The sequence below is a fragment of the Lasioglossum baleicum genome, chromosome 14 (assembly GCF_051020765.1).
Source record: "Lasioglossum baleicum chromosome 14, iyLasBale1, whole genome shotgun sequence".
Classification (NCBI taxonomy): Eukaryota; Metazoa; Arthropoda; class Insecta; order Hymenoptera; family Halictidae; genus Lasioglossum; species Lasioglossum baleicum.
Genome location: NC_134942.1, coordinates 7,030,120 through 7,057,734, shown reverse-complemented (window position 1 = coordinate 7,057,734; position 27,615 = coordinate 7,030,120). Strand labels below are relative to the sequence as shown.

The 27,615-nt window shown below is 47.6% G+C and overlaps 1 protein-coding gene across 4 annotated transcripts in view; it reads right to left on the bottom strand.

The window, feature by feature from the left end:
- The window catches only part of Bi (T-box transcription factor bifid), a 120,241-nt gene that overhangs the window by 7,354 nt on the left and 85,272 nt on the right, over positions 1 to 27,615 (bottom strand). For all 4 annotated transcript variants that reach the window (XM_076438591.1, XM_076438589.1, XM_076438590.1 and 1 more), the window contains exons 5-6: positions 9,686 to 9,832; positions 8,028 to 8,104 (exon numbers count right to left, since the gene is read on the bottom strand). In XM_076438591.1, coding sequence (XP_076294706.1) covers positions 8,028 to 8,104; positions 9,686 to 9,832 — 224 coding nt within the window. The remainder of the gene's footprint in view (positions 1 to 8,027; positions 8,105 to 9,685; positions 9,833 to 27,615) is intronic.

Genomic DNA, 27,615 nt, shown 5'->3' with positions numbered 1-27,615 from the left:
GTTCTTGGGAATTTGGATTGATTTTAATAGGAGAAGGTAATCGAGAGGTTGGCTGAGTATTCTGATATCAAGGTTCTAGTAGAATTGAAGTCGTTTAATCCTCCCCGCAGAAAATGCTTCTACAATCGGATACTCCAGCCAGAACACCCTCTTAACCTTCTAATCTTGTTGGGATCAAATCCGAGGGGATTAGGTTCTACTTAGACCGCGGTATACCATCAAGTCTTCCGTTCGCCTTGAAGACGTCCACGGGTCTGACCATTCCGTCCGATTCTACTGTGCGCTCGCCATTTCCTTGGCCGGCGTCGAGTACGCGGAACACCTTATCTACGTTGCTCGTTCCGTTTTAATGCGCTCGAATCGTTTCCCGGTTTCTACCGTGCGGCGCGGGGACGCGGACGGCCCGCCGGCCGGATAAGTATGAAGTAAAAGGGGTGGAAAAATGGCGGCCGGGAACTCGTTCGCGCGGGAATGGGCCCGTTAATGCTCACGAATTTCTCGGTTTAATGCCGGGCCGGGCTCACGCTCGCAGTAAAACTTTACGACGCTTCGGTTGCGTTAAATATTTCCACCGCGGAACGGTTCGTTATCGTTTACGCTTCGCCTCCTCTTTGAAACGCGGCGGCGCTGTTTATTCCCATAGCATCGGCGCGGCGGCATCGCGAACTTTCCGCAAGGGAATTGCTCTGTTCTGCGGCCGATATAGCGGACCAAAGAGGTCGGGCCTATCTGCGAACTCTGGGCCCGCGGGATGAATGAATGTCGTGCAGCCGACAAAATCGGTGTCGTTAATCCGGAGTTGATACATCGCGTCGTTCAGACGGGATTGTAGAATGCACTTTGTCTGTTTCCTCCCGGATCAATCCACTGGATAATAACGATTTTGACGTTGCTACATGTTGGCAGCAATTAGGCATGTTTACAGCTCCAACATAAACTATGAGCTACCATGTTCATTCGGGACATTAGCTAAAAGCAGCTATTGAAATAACGATTTCAGATGCAGAGTGATCTTAATTGGACCCAGACCAATTTCGGATGAATGGTATTCAGAGAAAATGAAGAACGATCTCAGGATGCTCGGAGCAGATACAGAATGATCCTTCGATCCGGATCAACTCGTGGAAGCGTGGAGCGAGGCGATCGCGCGAATTCTATGAAAAATGCCATCCCCAGAGCCGTATCGTTAACAACCGACCGTCAGTTCCGCCGGGCGATAGTTTGACCAGTCTGTTTGCTTGTATCGACCCCGCTCGCTGAACAAACTGCAGCGAGCGTCGAACGAGAAAGGGGAAAGCCCGTGAAACGTAGCCCGTAATCGAGGCAATTTACACCTCTGGCAAATTACAGGCGTTCCGGGTATCGCGTTCGATCGCCAGGCCGAGATTCGTGCGACCGTTCGCTGCCGGCCAGCGCTCGCCGCAACGTGACGTGTCATTAGATCGATTATATCGCGGCGACGACCGGTAATCGACGGAAAGAACGGCCTGATATACTCCACAGTTCTACATAGAAGCTTGACAAGCTGTCCCCATCAACATAATTCCCTGCATTCTATTAGAAAAATCAAATACCACCAACGAAGGCTCCTGGGCCTCTGGTTTGAGCCTATTCGTAGCCAAATTCTAACCTAGACATCCTCTTCTGGTTTTAATCCAAACATAGACATCTTTGACCACTGGTTGGAATCCTTCCCTAGTTTATTCCAAACCTAGACATCCTAGACCTCTAGTTTGAGCATATCCTTTGCACCAAAACCAAGACCTCCTAGACTTCTAATTTCAGTCCATCTCTAGCCTACCCAGAGCTAGATAACCTAACCCACTAGTTTAATCTACACTGCTCTGGAAGTTCCTCGCAACACAGTTGAACCGTGCTCAATTTTCGATAGACTCTCTGAATTCGACGTGTTCGGATGGTTACTACCATTCTCGATCTAGATCCAGAGTTCCACTGATGGGCGGATCGAACACGTTATCCTTTGCAACGATTAACGAAGCAACGGGACGACAGAGATCGCGCGTCGGCGCACTGCAAGCGGCGAACAAGCCTAAGTATCGTGTAAGACTCGGCTAGAGCTGTTCGAGAGCCGGACGCAACGAGAGGCTTACCGATACCTTAATGCCGTGTAATGCGATCAATGCATCGACACACAGCGACGGCAAAACGACCGCAGTGCTGCGAGAAAGAGAGAGAGACGAAGACAGACTACTACGGAGCTTGGATGAATCCGTGAGCCTCGAAAGGGTGTTACGCTACGGTTCTCCGGTTTCCGACGCGCTTAAGTGCGAGAGCACGTTAAAATCAATAGTTTGCGTGGACGACCGGGATTTGGCAAGTGAGCGTCGTCTCCTCTCCCTGCCTCCCTTTGCCGCGGATTTTCTAGACGCTGGGACGATAGTGTCGCGAGACTCTCCCTTCCGGGAAGAATCGAGTCGCTGAAGAGCTGTGGTGTCGAAGATTCTGATGTTTGGAAATGTTTGAGTTGCATCTTCCAAGGAAAATTGAGTTTCTTGTCGGTATAGTATTTAGATATCGAAAGCTAGAACACTATGGAGTTCATCGCTGATGAGTTTAGGAACTTTTGTAACAGATCTAGAGTAATGTTCCTGAACAAAATGGACTGTTTTGAACTCATTGCTTGAGCTAATACTCCCTGTATAATGTCACTGACCCATCGGACCAGTTTGTGGGAAGTCAACAATCTTTTAACGATGACCGAGTTGGAGAACGTTCGAAAATTTCGAAGATTCCGGAAGGGATTCTGCGATAGTGTGGGAACGGCAGTAGACATCGAGCGATTCGTTAAGACGGCTCGAAATCCCGTTGTAATCCGCGGAAAGCGCTTCCCTAATCGATTCGACTATTTGTATTTACGGGTCGGATCAGGTAATTGGATTGCCTAGGCGTGCTTCTGTCGCGCTGCTCCACATTCGAAACCTGCCCGAAGCACTGGCGAGCGGAATTTTCGAATTCCTCGAGACAATTCGCGCCTCCTATTCGAGATGACAGTTCGCAAAAAAAGGTTTAATGAACTTTATCGTGTGGGGGCTCTTGCTCATAAGCCGACCGAATAAATTCGTGTTTTATTATACTTCCTGAGCGAGATCGGCCCATAAAAATCTGTTTTGCATGATTGCTCGCGGTCGGCTCGGCTCGGCTCGTTCCCCGCGGATCGTCGGTCACGTCCGAATCGCTGCCGGTCGTTGGCGGCGCGTTAACGCTGCCATCCTGTCGCAATTTCTCTCGCTAATCCCGCCCAACAGGAGTATCGATCCCGATTCAGCCGCGTTTCCAACGGCCTACGCCCGTTTCGGCCGACTTTCCACGATGAATTATGCATGGCTACCCCCTTCGGAAATCCACCGCGGCCGCGGCTAAATTGAGCTATTCCAAAAGTTGCCGGTGAACTATCGACCGACCGGTTCTCGCGCCTGTTCGAGTCCAAACGGAATCCCTTTGATCGCCGATCGGACACGTGCCCTTTGTTCCCCGCGGCGACGCGACGGTTCTTGCCGTTTTTCCTCGGACCGAGACCGGATCGCTTTCACCTGATTCCCTATCTTATATATCGATCCCCGCTTCGCACCGAATCGAACGAAAATCGCGCTCCTGATCCGTCCAGACTGTAAATCGAGTTAACACATTCGCTACCACATTCTTGCAATTTACTCCAAGATACGCGTAATTAATTTCGTACACTTTGCTATTTAACGTTGTGAAATAATCTTAACTTTTCTACTATTTAAACTTACAAAAAATTTAGAATATTCATCGAGTCCCAATTTTAATATTTATAATCGTTGAAACGTCAAAAATCGATGCATCTCAAAATCAAACTCCCTGCACGTCGGAGAACTTCGAGTGTCATTTTCTTGCAGCTCGCGATATACATACATCTACAGGGATTTACCCCAGCTAAAAGGTTAACGAAGAGCTAACATCTTCTCCTGCCGGTTTCCGAGTTGTCAAAAGCTCCTCAACCCCGAAATTGAAGGGGTAGTTTAACCCCCCGAGCCGGAATGCCCGTCAACGAGGAAAACACGTGTCAAATATGGTTGGCAGTGCGAAGAACGCGCGAAGTGCGATGAAAAATGATTGCCATTCCTCGTTAGCGTTGGTATCGAACAAAGGAAGGGATTCGACGGAAAACGAAGGAAATGCACCCTGCTCGATCACCCTCCTGTCGAGCTGACTGTCAGACTGACTTGTCAGCCCTTCGGCAACGACCCTTAAATTAGCGATATTCCGGTATGAAACCGGTGTTCGTCATCGGGAAGACAGTTCACCGTCAACGACCCGTTAAGACAGTTCGCCAACAGAGTCATCGCGTCAGCCCCCGAAGACCTGCTCGTAGGGAATCGCTGCCGCATCGCGCGGTGCACTCGATGCCACTGAGGACGGCCTATGGGGGTGGCTGCGCGCGATCGCGGGGGTGGCTGGAAACAAAAAACCGCGGGGTTCGAGTTGCATCGGCACGAGGGTACGACCCGGAGACCCGGGTTCAAGGGGTGATTATAAATCCTCGAGGACGAGGCTGGGGTGGGCAACGACACCGATAGTCGAGCGTCAAAGGCGTCGGGGGCTGAATTTTCATTCTGTCGATCATCCACTGGGAAACAGGCTCGACGAGCCTTCCTATACGTTCTCCCATAATTATGGCGAAATTATACGGGACCTTTGACTCCGCTCCTGTTTTAGGCTTCCTTTTTTCGGCAGGCGCGTGCGAGCACCCTTTTAAACAGGGGGGGCTGAGGGGTCAGATTGCTGCGAGTCTTCTTGATCAGATGGAACGGGTGATCAGTCCACGAGGGTCGAATTTTGTGGATCGTTTCGGAGGTTTATTGAATCTGCTGTCGCCCTAATTGCTAGCTTGGCGATTTTTTTTCACGTAGAACTAGGAGACGCTTTGTTATAGGATCTTCAGAAATTGTTTAACGAACGGATACTTGAAATTGAGAATGCTACAACCACGTATTTTCTTACTTGCCGTCAGTGTGGTATCACAATTGAGGCAGATCTCATTGGAACATTTTCACGAACCTTTATTGAAGAATCAAGCAAAATGCAGAAGGACCTTCGTGGGTGTCTTCCTTAATGTTTCAGTAAGGTTTACGAATTTTTTAATGAACGGATACTCGGAAGGGAGATTCCTACGACCATTTATTTTCTTATTTGCTGTCAGCGTGGTATTACAATTGAGGCAGACATTTGCAAAATGCAAAAAGGGATCATCAGGACTTTCGAATTTTCAGGCGAACGTTGATTGACCAATCGGTATTTACCAACAACCTACCCGGAAGCGACGAAGTTGTAATTCCATTGTAAATTAACGACCGTGAAACAAGATTGTAGATAGCTTTAATATTGTCGTGTTCCATAGCAGCGAGGAGAGAGAGAACGAAAATAATTGTTGTTTCGCAAGCAGCATACGACACGCGATGTTTTCCACGTGTCCGACCGCGGTTGTTATTTACAGGACGAGGTCCGGGGTCTGTCGACGATATATTATCGAAATATCGATAACAGGGGAGCGCGCGACAATTAATAAACAGGGTACCTCGTGGAAATCTGCTCGCGGGCTGATTGATTCTTCGTGCGCCTCGATTAGCATCGTTCCGACGCGACGCGACGCGGCGCTAGGTGATAAATGAGGTTGCAACGAGCCGTGACCAATGGCTTCTCTGTTCTTTTTTTTCGCGTGGAAATGTTTCTCTTTGACTGGCACGACGAATCGACTCGCCACGTCCGGCGTCGTTAAAAACATGACGAGATAATGCGTCTCGGAACGGTCACGTCCGCTTCACCAACCCTTTGCATATCGGATACCGGAGATTCCCTCGATTCTGAACAGTGCAAGCATTTTTCATTGGGAATAGAAGTTCAAAGGCCTCGAGTTGCTTCAAACTTGAATTTAAGCGAATTTTTACTTGGGGGATGTAGAGGGTTGAGTAGCCAAAAAATTTAATAATTTCGGGGGTTGATCAGGGGAGCTGAGAGAAAGAGAAGGTTTAAACAAATACATCGAATTGCAACTTCAATAAAAACTAGGCGAATTTTCCCCGGAGCGGCGCGCGAGGGTTAAAAGCGAAGAGATTTAATTATTTCGAGGGGGGTCGAACAGGGGGTCCACGTTCTCACGGAACCGTTTCGAGCGGGTCAGGCGGTTAGGATCGGTGAAAAAATAAAAGGGTAGAGGGAGGAAGAGAGATAGAAGGCCTCGGACGCCGGAAGTCAACCCCCACGGTCGCAAATTCACCCTTTATACGCTGGTTACGGGCTGTAGCGGCGATATAAAATTCAAAGCCACCAAGTGGCACCCTCCACGCTAACGACAGCGCCGCCCCTGAGCATCAGTATGCTAATCCGATGATTGGCTATGTTCCAACCCCCCTCCTGTGCCCCTGCTTCCACCCCACTCTATCTCTTTCTCTCTCTATTTCTCTCTCGGGCGGCTCCATCTCCCGTTTCTCTGCGGCTTCCTGATGGGATCCGGCCACCCTTAACCGAAACCATAAGCCAAAACTAACCCTTATTCTAATTAGGCGGCGCCACGACGCGCCCCTGCTTTGCATATTTTCTCGATTAAACCTCGCCCTTTCTTTATCCGACCGGGCCCACGGGCGTCGCTTCAATTTCCGCGGAATTTTCCGGTATCCGCGATTTCCCGGGCCATTTATCCGAAGCCACCGCTCGAACACGGTCCGGCAAACTAACTCTTCCGCGGCGGTGGCTCCCGGAACCGCTAAGGACTCCACGGCGAATTTACAAGTCTGGACAAACGATCTCACGGACATTTATCTTGGAATCCGAGTTTTACGCGCTGACTAGGAAACACATATGCAGGTCGAACACAGAAGAAAATTATAAATAGGAGAAATAAATCACTATTTAACTGGCACGAAGATCCGCAGCCTAGTGATATCTCGAATAGGTATGAATCCGGATGATCAGAGTCTTCCAGCTTTCAAGAGATTTCGAATTTTAAGCATGGATGAATAGAATCAACGCTGGTCAATGACGTCACATCCACACGCATGTTGAATAATGTTCATTTATCCAGGCATTTGCCGGGGTAAAGGTGTTCGTTCCGGAATCAGTAGATGCGAGGCTGTCAATGCAACGCAACGGGAAGCCAAACTGGAATCTTTGACGAGCTGATATCCGCTTTGAAATATCCTCTTAGCGTGACTGGTATTCGGCAACGCTTGCCGTATCAAAGTCAAAGCATCGCCGAACGATTTTACCCTCGATCGCAACCCTTTCTGGCCACAGGTGTCTCGGCGAGGCTCGGTCATCGCACCCGAATCATCCTCTAATGGGTCGCTAGCGGGTAGATAAATTGGCGGAGCTTATGCGCGCAAGCTTTCGAGGCCAAAAGGCAGTAAGTGCGTGTAACGAGGATTAGCGACGTTAACGAGGGCGGCACGAGACCTATGCATAGCAACTTAACCTCGTCAGAATCCACTCGAGCCTCCTCCGAACCACCCCGCGCGCCTACCCTCTTTCGGCGACCAATGAAATTGAAATGGGTCTAGCCCGATCCCAGCTCGGCTCCGCTCGACGAACCCTCGCTGACATAAGCTCATAAACCAGCGATATTGAATACAAATGGACGATACCCGGCGCGGCGGCCGTTCGGGGTGCAAATGAGCCCCGTGAAACCAACCCCCGAGTCCTGGGGGCTGACCCTGAGGTCGATACGCCGCTTAATAGCGCTGGCCCGAGGGGAGAGAACGAAATGATACGCGATCAATTAGATCGACCTCGAACACAACCCTGGATTGCTTTCACCGCGAGTAGAGTTGGCTTCGAAGGGGGTGGTTCGCTTCTTTCTAAATTTTTCATTTTCTTCGTGAGTATTTTCGGACGAACTTGGTCAAGACCCATGGAAGTCCATTTTCATATTTCGGCACTTCGTTGAACTTTCATGAAAGTTGTTGTAATCGGTTGAGGATAGGATATAAAGGAATTGCTTCAACTTCGTCTCGTTTGTGTGCACCGTCAGTTTTGAAAGCGATACTCACTTTTTCTCGCGCTTTCCTGCCCCCGTGTCCCGGAACCCCTTCGCGAACGGGTTGTTGTCGATCTTCAGCTGTGTGATCTGTAACAGAGGATGCAATTAATACAATCAACGACGGAATCGTCCAAACTAGACTGTGGATTTTATGCGTTTACACGAACCACGAACAAAATTGTGAAAAACATTTACGAACGGCCATTACGTTTTTTTTACAGGAAGGCTATCCTTCTTCCGGCCCTACCGGGAACAGAGATAACGAACGGGCACGACGAAAAATCCGCACAAGGGGCCCTTCTTGCGCGGGCGCAACATCAAAAATAATGCGTACCGGGAACCATTCCGATTCCCCGAACTCTTTCGGCCCATCGGCCACTGCGGCGACTTTAATTAACGCGAACCAAAACACAATAAAAAAAAAACAAGCTCTTCTTTCCTCGAACGTTCCGCTCGTATTTTCTATCAATTTCACCCCTCGATCGTGATCCAATCTCGTCGGTGACCGGGAAATTTGTTTAAAAACCAGAAACGTATTTTTTCGAACAGTTTCCCCGACGCAGCGACTCTTTTACGCAACACACGCGCGATAATTATACCGTTCGCTTTAATTAGCGTAGTTAATCTGAGAGGACGCCGCGTGCCCGGCTAAACTTCGATAATTAATGTAGTGGCGATGGCTCGGCGATAACTTTTCGGTGGCGGCGCAGACAACGTTGTTGCACTCCACACCTTTCTACGCGAACAACGCGGCTAAATATATATTAATTAACGACGGTATACGCACATATATATATTGTATACGTGTAATTAGCCGCGGTGCTGTTCAACATGTTACATTTTGATACACAACGGACGCGGCGCTACTAACGAGAACCTGTTCTATGGTTCGCAAAACTCCTCGGCGAAAACAGTCGCTTCTAATAATATTTTAATGAGTGAAAACTCTTCTTAATTATCAGCGCGTGAGCAGACGCGCTCTAGCCTTCGAGCGTCTCTCTGAACCCTAGGTTTCCAATAATAATGTCCCTAGACACGGATTTCCGGCCACAATTCTTTGCAAAATCATAACTACAATGAAACCGGCGACTTTTGTGCAAAATAAAAATTCTGTGAATCTTATATTTCCAATAATATTCCTAGACGCGGATTTCCGGTGACAAGTTCTTACAAAATTATAGTATTAGGTTGTAAAGAAAGGAATGCAGGATTTTTGTTCCTTTCTTTTAATTCCAATTTTATACCAATTTTTGCGCTCTATTTAATTATGCTTTTGATATTTAATTTTATTTAAATTCTTATCAGATTATTTGGCTTTCATTTCAGGATGTCAAAACGCGATTTTCGCATTATTTTTTTAATAAAATTGTTTTTAATAAAATTGTTTTTCATGTGAGTTATAACACTTTAAAAACATAGGTTTAAATCCTGCATTTCTTTCTTTACAACCTAATAACAACCAAACTGGGATCTTCTATGGAAAATTATTCGCGTTCATTGCAAAATGTGCGAGCTACGGGTAGACTTGAAGTATATTTACACTATTCCTTCGTGTCATAAATGCACCGACGGTAACCAAAAATGTCCGCAGAGTCCTATCCGAATTGTATCCTTGGGGTGGCTAATTTTCCATTCGAGGAACAGGGAGGAGATTATGGGTTCACTCACCTTCTCGTTCTGATAGGCAGTCACCGCGATGAACTCTGTCTCCTTGAAAACGTAACTCCTGAACGTCGAGTAGGCGAGCTGCGAGATATGGTTGGCCCTCGCCAGGTGAAACCTCGGCTGGTACTTGTGCATCGAGTTCAATATCGTCTGAAACAACCAGTCGAGCATATATTGGGACAGACTGTTCCGAGGACAGAGCTCATGCTCGCAATTGTTTCTTTCTAGCCGCGGGAATTTTCTAAGGGGAAATCGCGAACAACAGCTTGGTACACAGTGACTTCCATGTGGATGGCTACGGGTCGGCCGTATTGGCAGCACTGCATCGAAAATCTTTCGTCATTTTCTAGAACGAGAAAAGACAGTGCTGCCAACGTGTGAAAGTACCTAGCTGTCATTTTTCCAGGCCGATAATAAAAGCCGTTATCGGATGAACAGAGAGAAACAAAGCGAAAGAGAAATATGCGAATTCTAGACAAAATTATAACGCTTCTTTCTGTTCGATCCCGACGATGACGATGTCCCGAAAAATCTCTCGCGAATCCCGTATGCGTATTCAATGACGTACACTTTCAGCAAGATTCCATGCGAATAAAACGATCGATTCGCTTTTAGTCGACCGGATTGGACGCGACGCATGGATCGCATCGCGTCCGCCGCGCGCGATGCAAATGCACCGGCTAACAAGGTTGCACGGGACATTCCACCGCGGAATGGATGCGCCTCTGCCGACCACTCGATAAATCCACGGGGAATCAGCGTAATTGCGTGACGGAATTTTAGTAATTCGCTGGTCGAAATCGTCGATGAAACCGCCGCGACGTGACGCAACGCTTCTGCTACTGAGAGTCATAAAACAAAGAATAGCAAAGCGACAAAAGGTTATCGTTCGTTGTCCAAAGTTGTATGGCATCACGGAGACCGGTTACAGTGGTTGTTGAAGTCTAAACATGTCTGCCTTGTTGTCAACGACCCTATCATGTTCATATTAACGTGTTATTCGTCGATGACGAGTCTGAAGATGATCAGAAACGGCTGTCACTATTTTTCATGGGGTTTATAAATTTATATGTTGGAGAAAATTAATTTTTAGTAATAGAAAGATAGGAAGATATGAAAATGCACTATAAAGCTTCGGAGCGTAGAATGTTTGGGAGGCAGCGTGACCGCCATGTTGGAGAGACTTGCGTTTGTCGCGGTCGAGCAGCCTCCGATTACGCTCCGGAGAAGTACTAATTGCTCGGATCGGCGTTCGCACATATTTTCCACGGCGCCGGAGGCGTGTCGAGGCCGAAGGTCCAAGAGAAAGGAGATAGCAAGAGAAGTACGAAGAGAGAAAGAGGAGAGAGAGAGAGAGAGGTATTCAGCTTTGATAGGCTAATGACAAACGCCTAGATTGGCCGGCTTATCAGCCGAGCAGCGCTAATTATTTCCCCTTTGTACCGAGCCGCGCGCATAATGGCGACCGCCGCGGGCCGACAGCTTCTCCCGTATGATCGCGATTTCCACGTACGACCGTTGGCGTTGCGTTGGTCTGCGTCGGTTTTATTTATTGCCGGATCGAGGGGATCCCCACCGGGGGACGCGGATTGGACACCGTTTCTCTCTTTGCTCCCGTCGTTATCGCGACCCTCTTGCCGCACGGACCTTTGCCCTCTTTCTCTCTTTCCTCCTGCTTCTCCTCTTCTCTTCATCCTCCTCTTCTCATCCTCGTTGTTCCTCTGGCCGAAGATCACCGCGCACGCTGCCAAAACGAAGAACAAGCCGCTCGAGGACTTTGCTTTTACACGGACGCCACGTTTCTCAAACTTTTCCGGGCGGACTCTTCAAGTTTCGACGAGCCCGTGCCTGCCAGCGTCCTGACGCTTTGCAGCGACGCATCTGCAGGATGTGCACTGTCCACCCAAACTTCCGAATCGCTAGGAATCGACAGAGGATCGAAGATCGTTCGATTCGAGATTTGGTTTAGACTCTGAACTTTCGAGACTTTTTTAGTGTACTTCAGTGGAACAGGATTACAGACTGAATCCTTGGTTATTTTATAGCAGGCGGAATAGAAGACCTAGAGATTTTGGTGGTGTATCCGATGCTTCCGCGGGATCTTCTTCTCCAGAAAATCGAAGCTCCAGGGACAAAGAAGCGGCGAAGCAGCTGAGAGGGTCCGACTTCTGTCTCCGTTTTAAAGTAGGGGGGCAAGGTGGACGCATCGAAACGACTCGGGAGCAGGGTACATATCGTGCCGCGTGAATTGACCGGCCCGATAAGGTAGAGGAGGCTGAAGAGAGAGAGAGAGAGATAGAAGGAGAGAGCGGGATACGAAGGGAGAGAGGACGGCGAGGAAAGTGAGAGAATATCCTGGCCGACACAGAAGCCGACGCTGCTAATGACTCTGTCCGCGGTAATCTCCGGGTGTTATCTGTCCTGGCTACCTGAGGCCCACCTACTTCGAATCACGAAGCTGCACACGCTCCTGCGGCGCATCGGACGTCTCCTCTCCCCGTTCGCCGCCGAGAGACCGGAACGAACCGACGACGTCGCCGGATGATATTGGTCTCTCTCAAGAGAGGGAGAGAGAGAGAGGAGGAGTAGAATGGGTTTTCGAGAGAGCGCGAAGAAACATCGGAGACTCGGGTCTCGCCTGGCGAGAGAAGAGATCCGGTCGCGGCATCTTGGATCCTCCGTCGAGAGGATTTGATTCGCGTTACGACCGCTGGAATTCAACGGATCCGGCCGGCTGTGAGGTCTGGAGCGGGTAATTGGCCAGGCTGCCTCGTCAACATCGGACCGAACGAGCGAGCCACCGAGACCCAGAGAACCTCGCGAAATTTCGATCCGTTCCCATCCGGATCTTTATGCCGTCGCTGTACCGTCTTTAATCATTTCAGAAATCGACCGGTCTTTTTAGTATAAATTGCAGTGTCCGCTGTCTAGATACCGTTTCGTACTGTCAATAATGTTTATCCTTCTTGACGACTCGTCTTTGCCATTGAAATAAAATTTGGAAGCCACGCTGTTACTATGTGGAGAGTAAAATTATTCGAAAGACGCCCAAAAGTTATGGATTAATTGATGATAGATTATAAACGTAAATGGTTTGGACCGCCCGAAGGTTCCCAGCTAAGAATTTTGAGTGATCAGGGGCATCGACTTCGCGCGGACCGGAAGCTGAGGATTTAGCCGCGTGAAGAAAGGAGCGAAGAGCGTGGGAGGACGAAGAGGAGGTCGGGAAGAGAAAGCGAAGGCTTGCACACCTTATTAAAGAGTCCTGCAGACGAAGAGAGTGAGAAAGAGGGAGAAGTGGTCGGCCGTTGCTCGGCAGGCGAGTTCCCGCGAGGAAAGCGAAGTGAAAAAGAAAAGCAGAAGCGGGGAGAAGGAAGGAAGCTCTCGGCTCGGTCTCTCGGAGTCTGTGTGCACCGCAAACTAACCGCGCACAGTTGCCTTATGTACGGAGTCTAAGTAATCCTCGAACCATCAGCTAACTTCTTAACCCTCAAAGTGAAAAGGGCCGCCTGCAGGCGAAGAAGACGGAGAAGAAGCAGAAGAAAAGGGGGCGGACGAGGGGAAATAGAGTGGGAGGGAGAGAGAAAGACTTAAGAGGAAGAGGGAAGAGGAGGAGAGCCGCTTTGTCTCGCGTTTGTTCGCCGGCTCGGTTCTTTCGACGCGCGAGAGTTTCCGTGCGGCCGCGGAAAAGGAGTCGTCGATGACTGAGAACGGGAGGCCGGCAAACCCTTTCGCAGCCGAGAGACTTGTTTGCCCTTCTGTACGATCAGTTGACCAAACAACTCGGTCAGGACTTGGCTCGCGACAAGCTCGCGTGCATCAACGGCGTGCTCGTCGAATTCCTCGCTATTGACTCGCTATCTTCGCCGGCCTCGGAGGTCTCCGTATCTCCGACACGAACAAACTCCCGTTTCCACGTATTTTACTCCTTCCGGTGGTCATGCTCTTGCATCGTTCGTGAAATATTCTAATACCCTATTAAACCCCTCTTCGATATTTTAGTTTTCTCTTCCGATTTTTCAGATTTAATTTATAATTGACGGTGTCAACTAGTGGCAGGGATAACGCAAGATTTTTTAACTGTTTGCACTCGAGAGAGAGGCGTCGCTAATCATTCTGATACCATTGTTTCAAATATTATTTGTTGCATTATTAAATTTGCATTTAATAAATCACTAAACTACTGAAAGCATTGTACTAGGTATTATATTAGTGTTATATCGATGAAAAATTAAGAAAATCATATAAAATGGAAATCTTTCAGGCCTGAAGAAAAATTCGGTTTTCGAATAAGAATAGTTCTGAGTGCAAAGGGTTAACATTCGGCTCTCCTATGAGACAGCTATATAAATTCTGTTCGGAGAATCGACAAACCTTTTTGATGGGGGATCGCTGCGGAACCGAGGGGTGAGTTGTCGAATTTAGAGCAGCTGCTACATTGAATCGCAATGTGTCTTGACGAGGGGAAATATTATGATAGGATTAGTGGTATTAACCCTCGCAAGGCGGACGCTTTCGGCGATGTCGTGGCAGCCACCACTTAATCCGTTCAAATTCTTATGCATCAATTTTCTTTTACACATTACACTCAGCGCAATTCTTCCAGATCAATCCTCTCTCATCGAATTGAATAGAAATAATAATCTAAACCGGTTGCTAGAAAATTATAGAATTTATATGGAAAACCTAGACACTGCGGATTTTTAAAATAAAAATTGTCTGAACTACTTGCCAGGTACAAGGAATGTATAGATATCTATCCCTGTTCTCTTAATTCCTTAATTGACTGTAAGACTGCAAGAGACCTAACTAGACTGCAGGATGTCGCCAGAAAATAGTCTCCAGTGGTATGACCCTGTAGTTGTCAGACAAACTTCGCACGAGACATTCCAGTGCAGATTATTGATTCGAGTGGTTAAACAAGATTAACCTCGCCACCTGCTTCGAACTTCCACCAACTCCGACCCGCAGTGAAACGTCTCCAGAACACTCGGTAACAATTCCAACCGAAAAACGTCTACGTTAAAGCAGACATTCGATAGCTATACATCCATTCCCAATGATTCAGAAATTAAGAAGAAAAACTGCAATGAAATAATCGCCGGTAGGGAGAGGTATCGACAGAGGTTGAACGGGGGCGCGTTTCCCTTTAATCTCGAGAGGTCGTAGGCGGTTTTCCTGGCGAAAAGGGATTAACAAACTGGAGCTAGCCGAAGTTTCTTCTTCGTCGGAGCTGCAAAGCGGCACCAGCCGAAAGGAGCGCACACAGGAAACGCTAAAAAGAACTACTAGTAGACGAACAAGAAGAAGCGGAGGAAGAAGAAGAAGAAGACGAAGGCTAAAAGGAAGAAAGTAAAGTAAAGGAAGGGTGTGCGGGGGTGGGAGAAAAGACGCGAACGCGTCAGACGCAGGGCAGGGTGAAAGGGTGGCGAGAACAGTGGCGCCACCTCGGCAGAAAGCGGCAGAGGAGCGAAAGCAAGCAAGCAGGCAAGCAAGCACACGGAAAGGCAAGGCTTGGAAGGCGGCTGGCAGGCAAACGGAGGGTCCTCTATCCGTGTGTCCGGGGGTGCGAGAAAGAAAAGGCGAGGCAACGGCGACGGGGATGGTACGCGGAAGAGGAGAAGGAAGGAGGTGGTCGTCCTGGTATCGACCGGCTGAAAAAGGGGTGGATTTTTCTACCCCTGGGCGGAGGACCAGCGTTAGGGGGACGTGTTCTGGACTCGATTGCGGCTGGCCCACCTCTGATCTCTCCCGGCCTCGCAAGGAAACCGACCCTCTGCTCGGTTAACTTTCCCTCTACCCCCAACTTCCTCGCACTGCTTATTTGGGGTATGTTCTTTCACTTTCCTTCCATCCTCCTCTTTATTTCCCTTATACTCCTCTCGCTCTCTCCTTCCCTCCTCCGAACGTGTTTCTTCGCCGAACCGATACCCGCCGGGCAACTCCTTAAAAGCTTCGTCCTCGGAATTTGACCGAGGAACACCGAGCCGTGCAACCCCTGCCCTGCCCGTAGATTAGGGTTGCCGACGCCGATTAGATACAAGCCTGCGGTTCATGGTTCCGGGTGGGAAACACACCTACCACCAGCCCCGATCTTCGACTGCTGTTCTTAACACTGCCAACGTCATGCAACGCGACGTTCGCAATTTCGCAATTTACTTCACCCCTCGCTTTACAATGTATTTTATGATCGCAGTGTGAGCAGAACTTCCGCGTCACGTTCTTAATCTTCATTGCAAACAAAATAGAATTTTATTTCAACCTATAGGGAAATCCTCATCATCCGACTCGATGTCTTTGCTGATGACCTTTCAGTACTGTTTCACTACGAGATACTATAAAAGTCGCTGTTGAGGAGGATTTGCTGTCGGCTAGAACCGAGTTCGAAGACGTTTCCAGGCGGACTGGCTGGTGCAATCGCCTCGATTGATCCTGGAGCCGAAGAGCACACGGGCACACCCGTGCTCCCCGGGGATCGTAGAAAGGGAAAATGCGTTCAGGCGGCGCGGCGGGTGAGGCTCGACACCTTTATCCATCTCGCATCGCGTTTTATCGTCGGTTGTCAGCCATCGGGAATTAGGCCGCGATCGTCCAGGAAGGAAGGAAGGAAGGAAGGAAGGAAGGAAGGAAAACGAGAGAAGGAACCATCGTCCGAAGAGCAGTTCCTCCCGTTGCGGTGGTGTTCGGGCATCGACTCGCGTTCCCATTGGTCGAGGCCGAGCTCACGTGCGAGTCGGCCATAATGCCGTGAACCGGATGATGGAAAAGCCACCCTCGATTCGGGCCAATTAGCTTCCGGCCGAGTAAGTGGCAGAGAAAGCTCCCCAGGAGGATCCATTTCTTTCCCTCTTTTCTGCTCACGAAATTCCCGGCGCGGCGGCTCTGGGAAAACCGAAAGAAAGAGAAAGAGAGTCGAACTACTACAGACCGTCGAACGAGCAACGACACCAGCCTAATTCGTTCCCGGAACGAACGTGAAGAAGCAGAAGGCGAGAGCGAACCTCCTTCCCGCGGTTCTTCCCCGAAGTTAGATCCAATCCGGGGATTAATTGGATTCCGGGGAATCGGCTCGGTGTCAAAGTTTGTCGGAGCCGATAAACGGCCGCTTCCGAGTAGCCGCGTCGTTTCCATTCAGCCCGAGATTCAATCGAGATTCGCGTGGGAGTGCGCTCGTGATTTCGGCCAGGCTAATAACCACCGTCCTGCTCACTGTCGTTCTTGTTGTTGCCTCTTTACCAATGAAACCAGTTCGCATGACAGTTCCTCCTACGCCCGCGTGATAGTTTCCATGAATTACTATTGATGAATAGGAAGCCGTGTTCATTCAGACGAAGTGGGGACGCGCGACCGCGTTAAAGAACGTCTTAGTTCGTTATCAATCGAGATCCCCTTTCAATTACTTCATATCGCGGGATTGTCCGACGATTCTGGGTAACAGAGTGTCCAGCACGCTCGCTCGGGATCGTACCCTGTTAGGTTACCAGTTTGCAGCCACCATTAGCATAGTGAGTCTATGAAGATCTTCTTTCTTTCTAAGAAAATAGTGGAGAGATTAAAAAGATTGAAGAAGGTCAATACGTATATCGCGTACAATCGATTGAGATTGAATAGAAAGAAAAATAGACTTTGAAACGCACAAAATTCGTAGACTGTGGATGTTCATGCAACTTTTGCATGAAGTCCTTGCCCTACAATATCGTGTCAGACTCGTGTTGAAGATTTTGAACACAGTCTAATAAATATGTATGTTATTAATCTCCCGAGATGAAATTCTATTTCGGTTTTGTTAATGTGCAGTTATTGAAGAACATGTAGGCATACAATAAATATCAATTTTCTCCTTTTTTAGGAAATTACGAGAACTACGAAGAATCATTGAAACTGTAAAATAAATTGTAGGGCAAGGGGTTAAGAAACTGATATTTCGGTCTTTTTGACTAATTTCATAGGCCATAAGTGTCACTTACAAAAATCTATCGATAAAGGGTCTATTCTTTCTAGTGAGTACAGTGTATGGCAAGTCTGCACGCGTCCCCAGTGAAAGTCGCGCGAAATTCAATTCGCCAATTGCTCCTTGACGTAATCCCCCGTATAATTGCATTCACTCTTTCCTCCTTTATTTATTAAACCGTTATCCGCAGCGTTCTTTTATCAAACGGAACAACAAAGAATCGATGCAAGAGCATATCGAGAGTGGAGAGAAGTCGATCGACTTCAGACACGAAGTATCATCGGATGGAATAGCGAGGATGCTCGGATATCGATGCCCCGTTTAATCGTAAATTAGCAGGCCGGTGTCGAGTTAACGGACGACGATAGTACCTATTTACTTTTATTCAATGATCAAAGAACCGCGTCAAGCCGATAACGTTTATCTGGCCGCAGCACAGTGGACCCATTCAGCTCGGATTCCGCGCAATTCCGTCGTTACGCGGAGAACAGGGCGACGGCCATTAACGTGCGAGTCGCGGGCTTTTTGAACTCTGTTCTACACTGCAATCGCTGAAAAAGTTGTTTACGCGTACCGCGGATATAATGCATTTATAACGAAGATGCACCAGGTTAATGACAGAAAAGATATTAGAAACATTTAAGGGTTTGTACTGTTACATTATTTACAATTTAGACTTTCAAAAAGTTCTGTCGAAATTTACGTCAGTATAAACATGGAAACAGCTTGAAAAATCGCATGATCAGCGACGATTCCATGGGATCGAGACAGTTCCGGCGTAAACAGCGACCGGAGCGTCTAGCCCCCGGCGCGGACCGTTGCTCGAGCGTTGTTTACTTAACTCGATTTGTCCCCATTGTGCCGGGGCAAAGATTGCTGAATAAGTTAATTAGCAAATCACCGGAAATTAATAATAATGAGGACGGTCGTGACTCTGCAATTCCCTTAGTCGAGGGACTAAAATTGTAAGCCCGGTCCATCGGCCGCTTCATCCTACGCGCTGAGGAATCTCGATCTTCTATCCTGGATCGTATAATAATTTGCCAAAAAAATCTGAGAACCCATACTTTTATAATTACAAGTAAATTGTTATCAACCAGTCTTGCAATATTCCAACGGAGTTCGCCACACCCCGAACGAAGAGTTAACGGGTTGGCGTTCCTCCAACCCTCGATTTCGTATTGGAATCGAGAGAACAGCAATTTCCGAAGGGACAGGAAGAAAGAGAGGAGAACGCGGCGACGATCGTTCAGCATCCCCCAAAGATCTTTTGTGGAGGGAAAAAAATATATGACAGAAAGAAAAATCCACCCCCGATCGTCGCGGATCGTCGCGCTGTCGCTCGATCTCTGCGGAAAAGTACAGAGAACGGAGCGAGAGAGAGAGAGGGAGGGGAAAAGAGAAAGAGAGAAGGAAAACACACGGCGAAGGAAAACGTTAAACGGAAATCAGCCGACCGCTCACAAAGAACTGTCGAGTTGCGGGCCGGGGGTGGAAAAAAAACCTCTTTGATGGCTGCACCGTCGGTCGGTCTCTGCGAGCTGAAACACGCTCGAAAAGATGGAAAATACCGTGGGGAACTGGTGTGCGGGGCGGGGTAAGTGTGAAATTGCCGGCGATGCTGCTCCGCGAGAACCGGAATTTCCCTTCTCCGCGCGGCAAACCCGGAATATTCCAGGGGTGCGTATCAGACGGACGCGACGCATCCGCGGAAATATTTCCTCGATATACCCTGGCCCTGGAAAGTGCATCCCCGAGTCGGGAATGCTTTCGCCAATATTCCATCACTCCCGTCATTGCGACTTCATTTCGGTTCTGCCGCAAAAATTCCGCTAATTCGACAACGAATAGAAATTCTGTAGAAAAATCTAGTGAAATTCCGCCAATTCACTATCGTTATCGCGATTCTGTTAAATCTCGTGAAATTCCGTTGTTTATCGTCGACACGCACCGAGATCGAAGAGGATCGTGTCGCGAGTAAATAAACTGCGCCGCAAATGCCGCAATCTGCGTTTTTCTCCGAACAATTAGTACCGGGTGGACATTAAGCGAGCATCGAGTTATCTAAATGCGCTTCGGCATTGTCGACGACAGAGGCCGTCCTTTCTTTTCAACTTTCCTCATTAGCTAATCAATTACAAATTTGCCCGATACCCGGACAAATAAAGTTATTAAACGGCCGAGTGTCGCGGGGAAAAAACGTTCTTTATCTGCCGCGCGTGACAAACAAGATAAATCGCTCGACGGCTGACTGGCTCGCCGATCCGAATTACGCAATGATCTCGCTCCGGCATTTGCGTTGTCGATTCTCGCACGACGATCGAAAAAACGATCCGCTGATTTTTCTCGCGAGGGGTGATTTATTATATGGAGTCTCTGTGCAGGCTTTAGGAACTTCGTGAATATTAATTTCATCGGATTTGTGTGAAATAGGTATCACTGCTCTAGATTTTTAAAAATTCTTATATTTGTTATATGTAATATCAGATGATTGCATAAGTGCGTGTCCTTTTCGAAAACGAAATACAATGGTTACATTTTAAAGATTTGGTCAAAGATTGGTTAAATTAAAATTTAAAAAATGGTTAAATTTTTTACACTTAGAAAACAATGGTGACCTTATAATTGATTAATAAAGTTGTATTCTTTAAAATTTAACCATTGAATTTTATTTTCAAATCGGGCCCGAACTTATGCAATCATCTAATAGTTGTAGTATTTGGTGCAGAGTCTTTCCTTCAAGAATGGAAGCAGGAGAAAATTCGCAGTAAGTTGCCTTCAGGAACATCGTGAATATTAATTTTATCCCATTTGTGTAAATTAGGTATCACAAATATTGTTATACTTGTTATATGTATACACAATAGTATCTCATGCAGATTCTATCCTTCAAGAGTGGAAGCGGGAGAAAATTCGCAGTGCGGGGGAAGACTAGAGATCGCGAGCTCTGTTCTCCGACCGAGCACAATAGGCGTGGAATGATTCTCCGTCGGCGGTTCCCTAATCGTTTCCCGATCACCATAACAATTTCCCGGGGCGGTTTTTCCCATCGAAACAGCGTCCACCGTTCCCCGATCCGATATCGCCGGTTGACCAACAATGGTGCTGATTGAAACCAATTATCGGACCTTTCTTCCTTCTACTTTTTAAGTTGCTGCCGCTGCCGCCGCGCGCGCGGTGCCGGTGACACCCTTGGGCTACCGCGGCGGTTTCCGCTTGAGATGCTGCGACCCTGTGATTTTCACGGGGTGACGGGGTCAAACGTAAAAAGAGGGAGAGCGGAGAGAGAAAAAAAAATGCGAGAAACGAGGAAGCCGGCCTGGGGGCGGTTGGCAGCTAGCGATGGAACGAAGAAAAGGGGAGGAAAACAAGGGACGGAAGGAGAATTCCTGAATGCCGTCGTCGAACGACCGAGAGAGAGACCCACCCCCGTCGTTTCCAAGTCCGCTTTGTCCACCCCCGCCAGCTGGTAATCGACCGAGCCGCTTTTTTCGAATACAAATGAGAGAGAGCCCCCGAATGTTTTCTCCTGGGACGCGGCTGACCGTTCCGCTCCATTGATTTTTCAAGGCTGTTCGAAGACACCGGCGACGACGACGTTGATTTTCGAAAATCTATCCAGGAGTCGTCCGGAGACAAAGACACCGCCGTGAAACGAAAACCGTGTCGGCCAATAAGCTTGTTTACAATTTCCTGCGGGACAATATTTAATTGCCGCGGGGTGTCTCCTCTCTCTCTCTCACTGTCCACTGGAGGAAGCGGCGAGGAAAAAGAACAAACAGTGCTTCCGCATTTAAATGCGAAAAAAACTAGCTTTAATTTATCTCGGTGAGAGGAAGACGAGGAGAGAGAGAGAGAGTTAGAGAAGAGCACAGTGAGGTGCCGACAAAAAGGAGGCGAGGAAAAAAGAGGAGGCCAGCTCGTTAACAATTAAAGCGTTGACAGAGAGTTACAAGACGTCCGTTTTCGTGCGGGGCCCACGGGTTTCCAGAAGGATCGGCCGAAAATGATCGTAAATATGGATAGCCGACGCTCGTAAAGAAGATAAATAGGAGGGGCGAGAGATCGGGAATTGAAGCGTGCATTAAGTGTCCCCGTGGCTCGAGACGGAGAAAGAGAAAGAGCGAGAGAAAGAGAAAACGGAGATTCGTTCGACACGACTTCGCCGCGTTTTTTCATCTTCTCTCATCGTTCCCCACCGGACGGACGGACAGAGTTTCGTGGCACCCGATTTATCGTTACCCGGTATCCGTGACCTCCGAGAAGAGGGGCAGGCGGACGTTCGGATAACCTCAAAGTTCAGAACGCTCTATCACAATCTGTCTCAATAATTCGGCTCGGAGAGAGATGCGCGTTGTCCGCTCGTAATCGACGTGTCGACTACTTTTTTTACCGCCATGGGAACGGCCGATTTTTATCGGGACACCGAAACTCCCCCGGGACCTCGGCCGAAGGCGGTGGCTCATCGGTAGCCGAGATCCCCGAAGGCGACAAAAATTCTCTAAAACCAATTCCAGATGGCTATACCGGTCGTTGTGAATAGAGGAACGTTCAGTACTAATGAGTTAAAATAATTTCAACTATCTTCAATCGATCGTGGAACATTACACGCCAGCAAGATTGCTGCTCGCCGACCAAGGGGATAAGGACGCGTCGGGTACGGCAGGGAAGTATTCAGCCATTTTGAACACCCCCAGGAGTTGACAACCATTTCAATGGAACTTTTCTGCGAATTTGTGAACAGTCTCCCCTTCCGACTACTATCCAATCGGTAATGGAACGTCGTTGATGAAGCTGCTGCGAAATGTTCGTGCACCACGATGAAATTCCCAACAATTTTTGTTCCGCATAAAGATCCACGGTCTAATTAGTCTAACGTGTGATACTGACAATCTCGACTTTTTAATAAACGGTCTTACATTCCTGAGAGTACGGAGACTTTCATTTTTCGACAGCAGTTGGCAACTTTTTTGGCAGACTTATACGGCAGAGGAGGAACTAAGAGGCTGTCGCAGGAGTCCCGTGGGGAACAGGAAACCGGCGCGGCAGCGTGTGTAATTAAACGTGTTTGCAGAGGCGTCCGCGGAGTGGCACAAAAGGTGTCCGCGGGTCCGAGGAAGCGCGATTGGGCCCCGAGGCCCTGGGGGCTCCGGTAGGAAAGTGGAGAACGGGCCCCGTGCAAACACCGGGCCGTCTCCCACGGAGGCAGTAAGTGAGCGAGGCCGGTCGCTCGTTCGAAAACATCCGAACGACAAACAGCAAGGAGTCGCGTTTCGTCCGACTGTCGTTCGGCGGTTCGTTAATGGAGTTTGCGTGGCGGTCCCTGTGATGTCCGCTCGTCGAATCGTACCCTGTGTCCCCAGGGTCCTCCTGGAAAGAAAAGGGGGGGCTGCGCGGGTGCTTGACACCGAGGGCTGGCCAAACAGTCGCGTCGACTCTAAACTGTCAGCTTCTGGTTTCAAATCGATCCGGAGACGTTTTGCTGTGGAATCGTAGGACAACTGGATATAATTAGGGGAATTGGGTGGATTAGTATGATTCCTTAGAATGAGTCGAGGTTGTCAGCAAATTGTTTGGTCTAGGTTCCAGCGCGAAGAGAAAATGGAACTGGTAAAGTAGAAAAATAGAATCGATGAAGAATTAATTAGTGCTTCGTTAAATCATTTACGGAAGAAAGTTCCATCAGGCTCCCATATCTTAGAATTGATGTATAAAGGAGTTTTACTTCGCATAAAGATTGGCAGTGATGATCCTGCGCGAAGGAAAAATGGACTTGATATAGTAGAAAAACGGGATCGATGAAGAATAATTTAGTAAGGTCATCAGTAAAATTATTTAAGGAAGAAAGAATGTTCTTTTAGGCTGTCGTGTCTTATAATTGATGTAAACGATTTTTACTTCGCATAAAGATCGACAGTGATGATCCAGCGAGAAGGGAAAATGCAACTGATAAAGTAGAAAAACGGGATCGATGAAGAATAATTTAATAAGGTCATCAGTAAAACTATTTCAGTAAGAAAGTTCTATCAGGCTCTCGTATCTTAGGATTGACGTAAACTATTTTTATTTCGCATAAAGATCGGCAGTGATGATCCAGCACAGCTGGGTTTGATCCCATCGCTACAACAGAGCACCCGGGAGAAGAGATAAGTGAAAACAGTAGTCGCGATCGAACTCGAAAAAATGCTCGTCCCATTATTGCGTCGACTAATGGCCGACGACGGTAACCGCGGCCACGGAATGGAGGCTACGCGTGGAATCCGAAGGATCCCGATGAAAATCCCCGTCGATGTCGGGATTTCTTCGAAAGGCTCGAAGGCCGGCAGAGTCTGTCTTCGTTCCCGGCAGTTCCAATTTTTACGGATTCGCTGTTCCCAGCCATTTTATCCCGGTCGGCTGACTCATCTCGCGGGGTCAATCTCCCAAAAGACGCCATTCTTCCCGAAGAACGTTCATACCTTTTTCTTTTCAACAATATCTGTTGCGAAACTTGTCCGGGGATCAAAATCGGAATTTCTGCTGCGAACTTTCCAACTTCGCAGTTTATTTCCAACTTGTCAGTGAACAATTCCTGAGTGAACTTTACTGTTTGCAGAGCATTCTATGCGTTCTGTGTATCTATTGTTGGACTGGGTCGACAAGATAATGGTAATAATTATTAGTACAAGGCACCTGACAAATGAAGCAGAAATTCTGATTGGATTAGGGATTTGATTAGACTGTTCGGAAAGTAATTTCGGTTTTCGTGTAGAGAGGCATTGCTTCCATTTGTTACTACTTAAAATGTCATAAAACAGTCGAATACCATTAGTATGTTACTCTTGACCCAGTAAAATGATTAAAGAAGAGGGAGAGAGTGCTTAAGTGTGATATCTAGTAAAAAATGCAGAAAATTGTTGTTTTGCATAAAGACCTGCAGTTACGACTGACCTCGTGGCAATAAATTAAAATTTCCAAGTGTTTTGTTTGCTGCTATAAGAAGAGTAACCTGTATCCAAGGAATGGTTTCAAGAATTTATTTGAAAAAATTGGTCGAGGTGCAAATGGATGTGCACTGAATTTGACGGAGGTTTAGCGCGATTGTTCCGCATGTTTTCGCGAAACCGGAAATCCACGAACTGGCGAGTTCCCTGTATTCGGATGGCGCCGGAGAAGATCCGCGCGCCAGACGTCTAAATCGCACGGGGAAAAAGAGAAAGATGGAACAAGACCGGGCCGCATTATGTTTCGGTAATTGGCCGAATCCACCGATGTTTTCAATTTGCTCAAAGGCGCCGCTTGTGCGTGGTGTAGGTGGCCGAAAGGGGAGGGGCCCTGGTCCCCAAAAAACCAGGACAACACGCGTCCCTAACCTCGGATCTCTCATAATCTCTCGAAGCTATGAAAACCACTGCACGTTGCACTTGACTAATAATTAGAACCGGAATTTAATGAATTATTATACAAAATAAATTGTATGATGTCGCAGCAGTTTCTCGTCGAAGGTGAATAAGATTCACCTACTTATAAAAGAATATATAAAAAAGACTTTTTAAAAACCACGCTTATATTAAAACGCACTAAAAGGGAGAAAATACAATAATTCATTTCCTGGTTCTCCATAAAATACCGAATCCAGTTAAATGATTAATAATATTTTTCCCCAAAATTTTAAGCAATTTATAAAATTAGTGACGGAATAGATAGAAAAATTTAATATAAATTTTAATAAAATCATGGCATTAGTGACTATGAAAATAAAAGCGTGGAACGCCCACGAAGATTACGTCAATATAGTTTATTCCGTCACTAATTTTATAAATTGGATTAAACTGGATTCGGTATTCTATGGAGAACCAGGAAAAAAATTATTCTATTTTCTCCTTCTTAGTGCATTTTAATATAAGCGTGGTTTTTAAAAAGTTTCTTTTATATATTTTATAATCTACTTTTATTGACATCGGAAGCAAGTGTGTATACAAAATTTCAGCACGATTGGACTATGGGAAGAGTATTAAAATTCGATTACAAGATTTGACGCATACAACAGCAACACGACAAGTTAATGCATATGTATAAGCGTGGGTAAAATAACCCAGTTGAATTCAGATTCTGTGTGATTTTCATGCAAATACGTGCCTGATCGGAGAAGTATGTATAAATATTGTTCCAATGGAAGCAGCTTCATGATTTCAACAATTGCAAAATAAAGAATGATAAAACCGACAGTGGTGTGGTGTTAAAAACGCAACAGAATAAAAGATGCGTTCCAGCAAGATCTTATCAAAGTAGAGTACAGGGCGAGGTGTTCAAAAAATGCGACAGCAGATAAGGGTGAAAGATGGCCTCGGAACTTTGAAGGGAGAACACATATAACAAAGTGAAATGTTGTCGCTGTCGAAATTTTCCTGTGCACGATCCACTTGTAGCCTCAGCATGGAAGAGGCCTCGATCGATATCCGGTTGTTCCTCTCGGAATATAATCGCGCTAACTCGAAATAACTGGCTGAAACGTTCTAAACACCGATCTGCCGGCATGCCCGGCTCGATAAACACGATACACTCTATAAATAACAATATTCCATAGGCGGCTACAATGGAACAGCGGGTGCATGTAAACACCGGCACGATGCAAATCAGGCTATAAACTTCGTTTCCGAGGGAAGGAGGGTGTGTTCATCTCTCCCTTCCTCCCACCCCCTCTCTCTATCTCGCCTCGTTTTCACGTTGCGTGTCGGCGAACTTCGCGGGAAGTTCGAGCCCTCCACTCGACTAGTTTCATCGCTGCAACAATGTTTGTTTCTTCGTGGCGAAAACTTTCTTCTTCCGTTCGTCCCTCTCCCTCCCCGTGCCGCGTAATCGCCCGCGAAAGTTTTGCTCGCGGACGGAATCTGTCTCGTTGACAAATTGCTTATTAACCCCGCTGATACCGCGAGGAGCAGTGGCGACGCAATAATGAACAAGATAGTCTTCTTCTTCTTCAGAATGTTTCTTACAGCTTTTTGCTCTTCCTTGTTATTTGCTAACGTATATAGTTTTGTTTCTTAAAATGAAAAGATTGACTTCCTTTGAGAATGGTTCAAACAATGATTTACGTGTTTCTCCTATTTCGTGTTTCATCGTTCTGGTCTATTTATATTCTTAAAAGAGTGTCCCCAAAACAAATTCCAGACTGAATAGCGTTTTCTAGAACCTCTATGACCGCACACGCGAATGACTCGCTTTCAGCGGGCTTCGTATGATCGCGAACGAATTGCATTCACCAGGTGCTCTCCGATCGAATCTTAATTTGTCGATACGAATTTATTGAACCAGCTAATCCGGCTCTCTGTTCAAAGGGTCAAAGCAGCTAGGGAAAAAACTATATTCGCGCAGCTTCTCGTTCCGGCAGACCAAGAGCCAGCGTAACGTGTCATCGATTGATTTCTAAGAAAACAGTGTGTGTTCGGTGGCATAAAGAGCCAGAGAGGATTCTGGTCGAATCGTCGAAAGAGGTTCGTCGACGACGGAGAACGAACGACGGAGTGGAAACGGGTGATGGAACGCGTGGCAAGATTGGTCGAGTGACGAGGAGCAGCGGAGACAAAAGGCGTCCGGGCAATCTCGTGATTGTCGGCTATCGTCACCCGGAGGTGGCTCTGATAGAAATTATGATTGGCGGGCTGATCGACCGAGGAGAGAAGGAGAGAGAGATAGTGAGCGAGCGAGAGAGAGGGAGACGGTGGGACAGAGAAAGGGAAAGAACGAATTGGGGAACGAGCGGACGTGGCCGAGTGGCTCGGCGTTAAGCAGGAAGCCGTCCCGACGAAGCGGACCCATTAACTGTCCCCCTTCTTCTGCCACGAGATTGCATTTTATCATTTCAACTCATTTTTCAATATGGCTGACACGATCCATCAGCACAGCTGCCATGGAACGATGCCCGTCCCCTCGCTGATTTTTCGGATCGCACGAAATCGGAAACAATCCCGAACTAGACAGAATCGAGGCGAACGTTCACGCC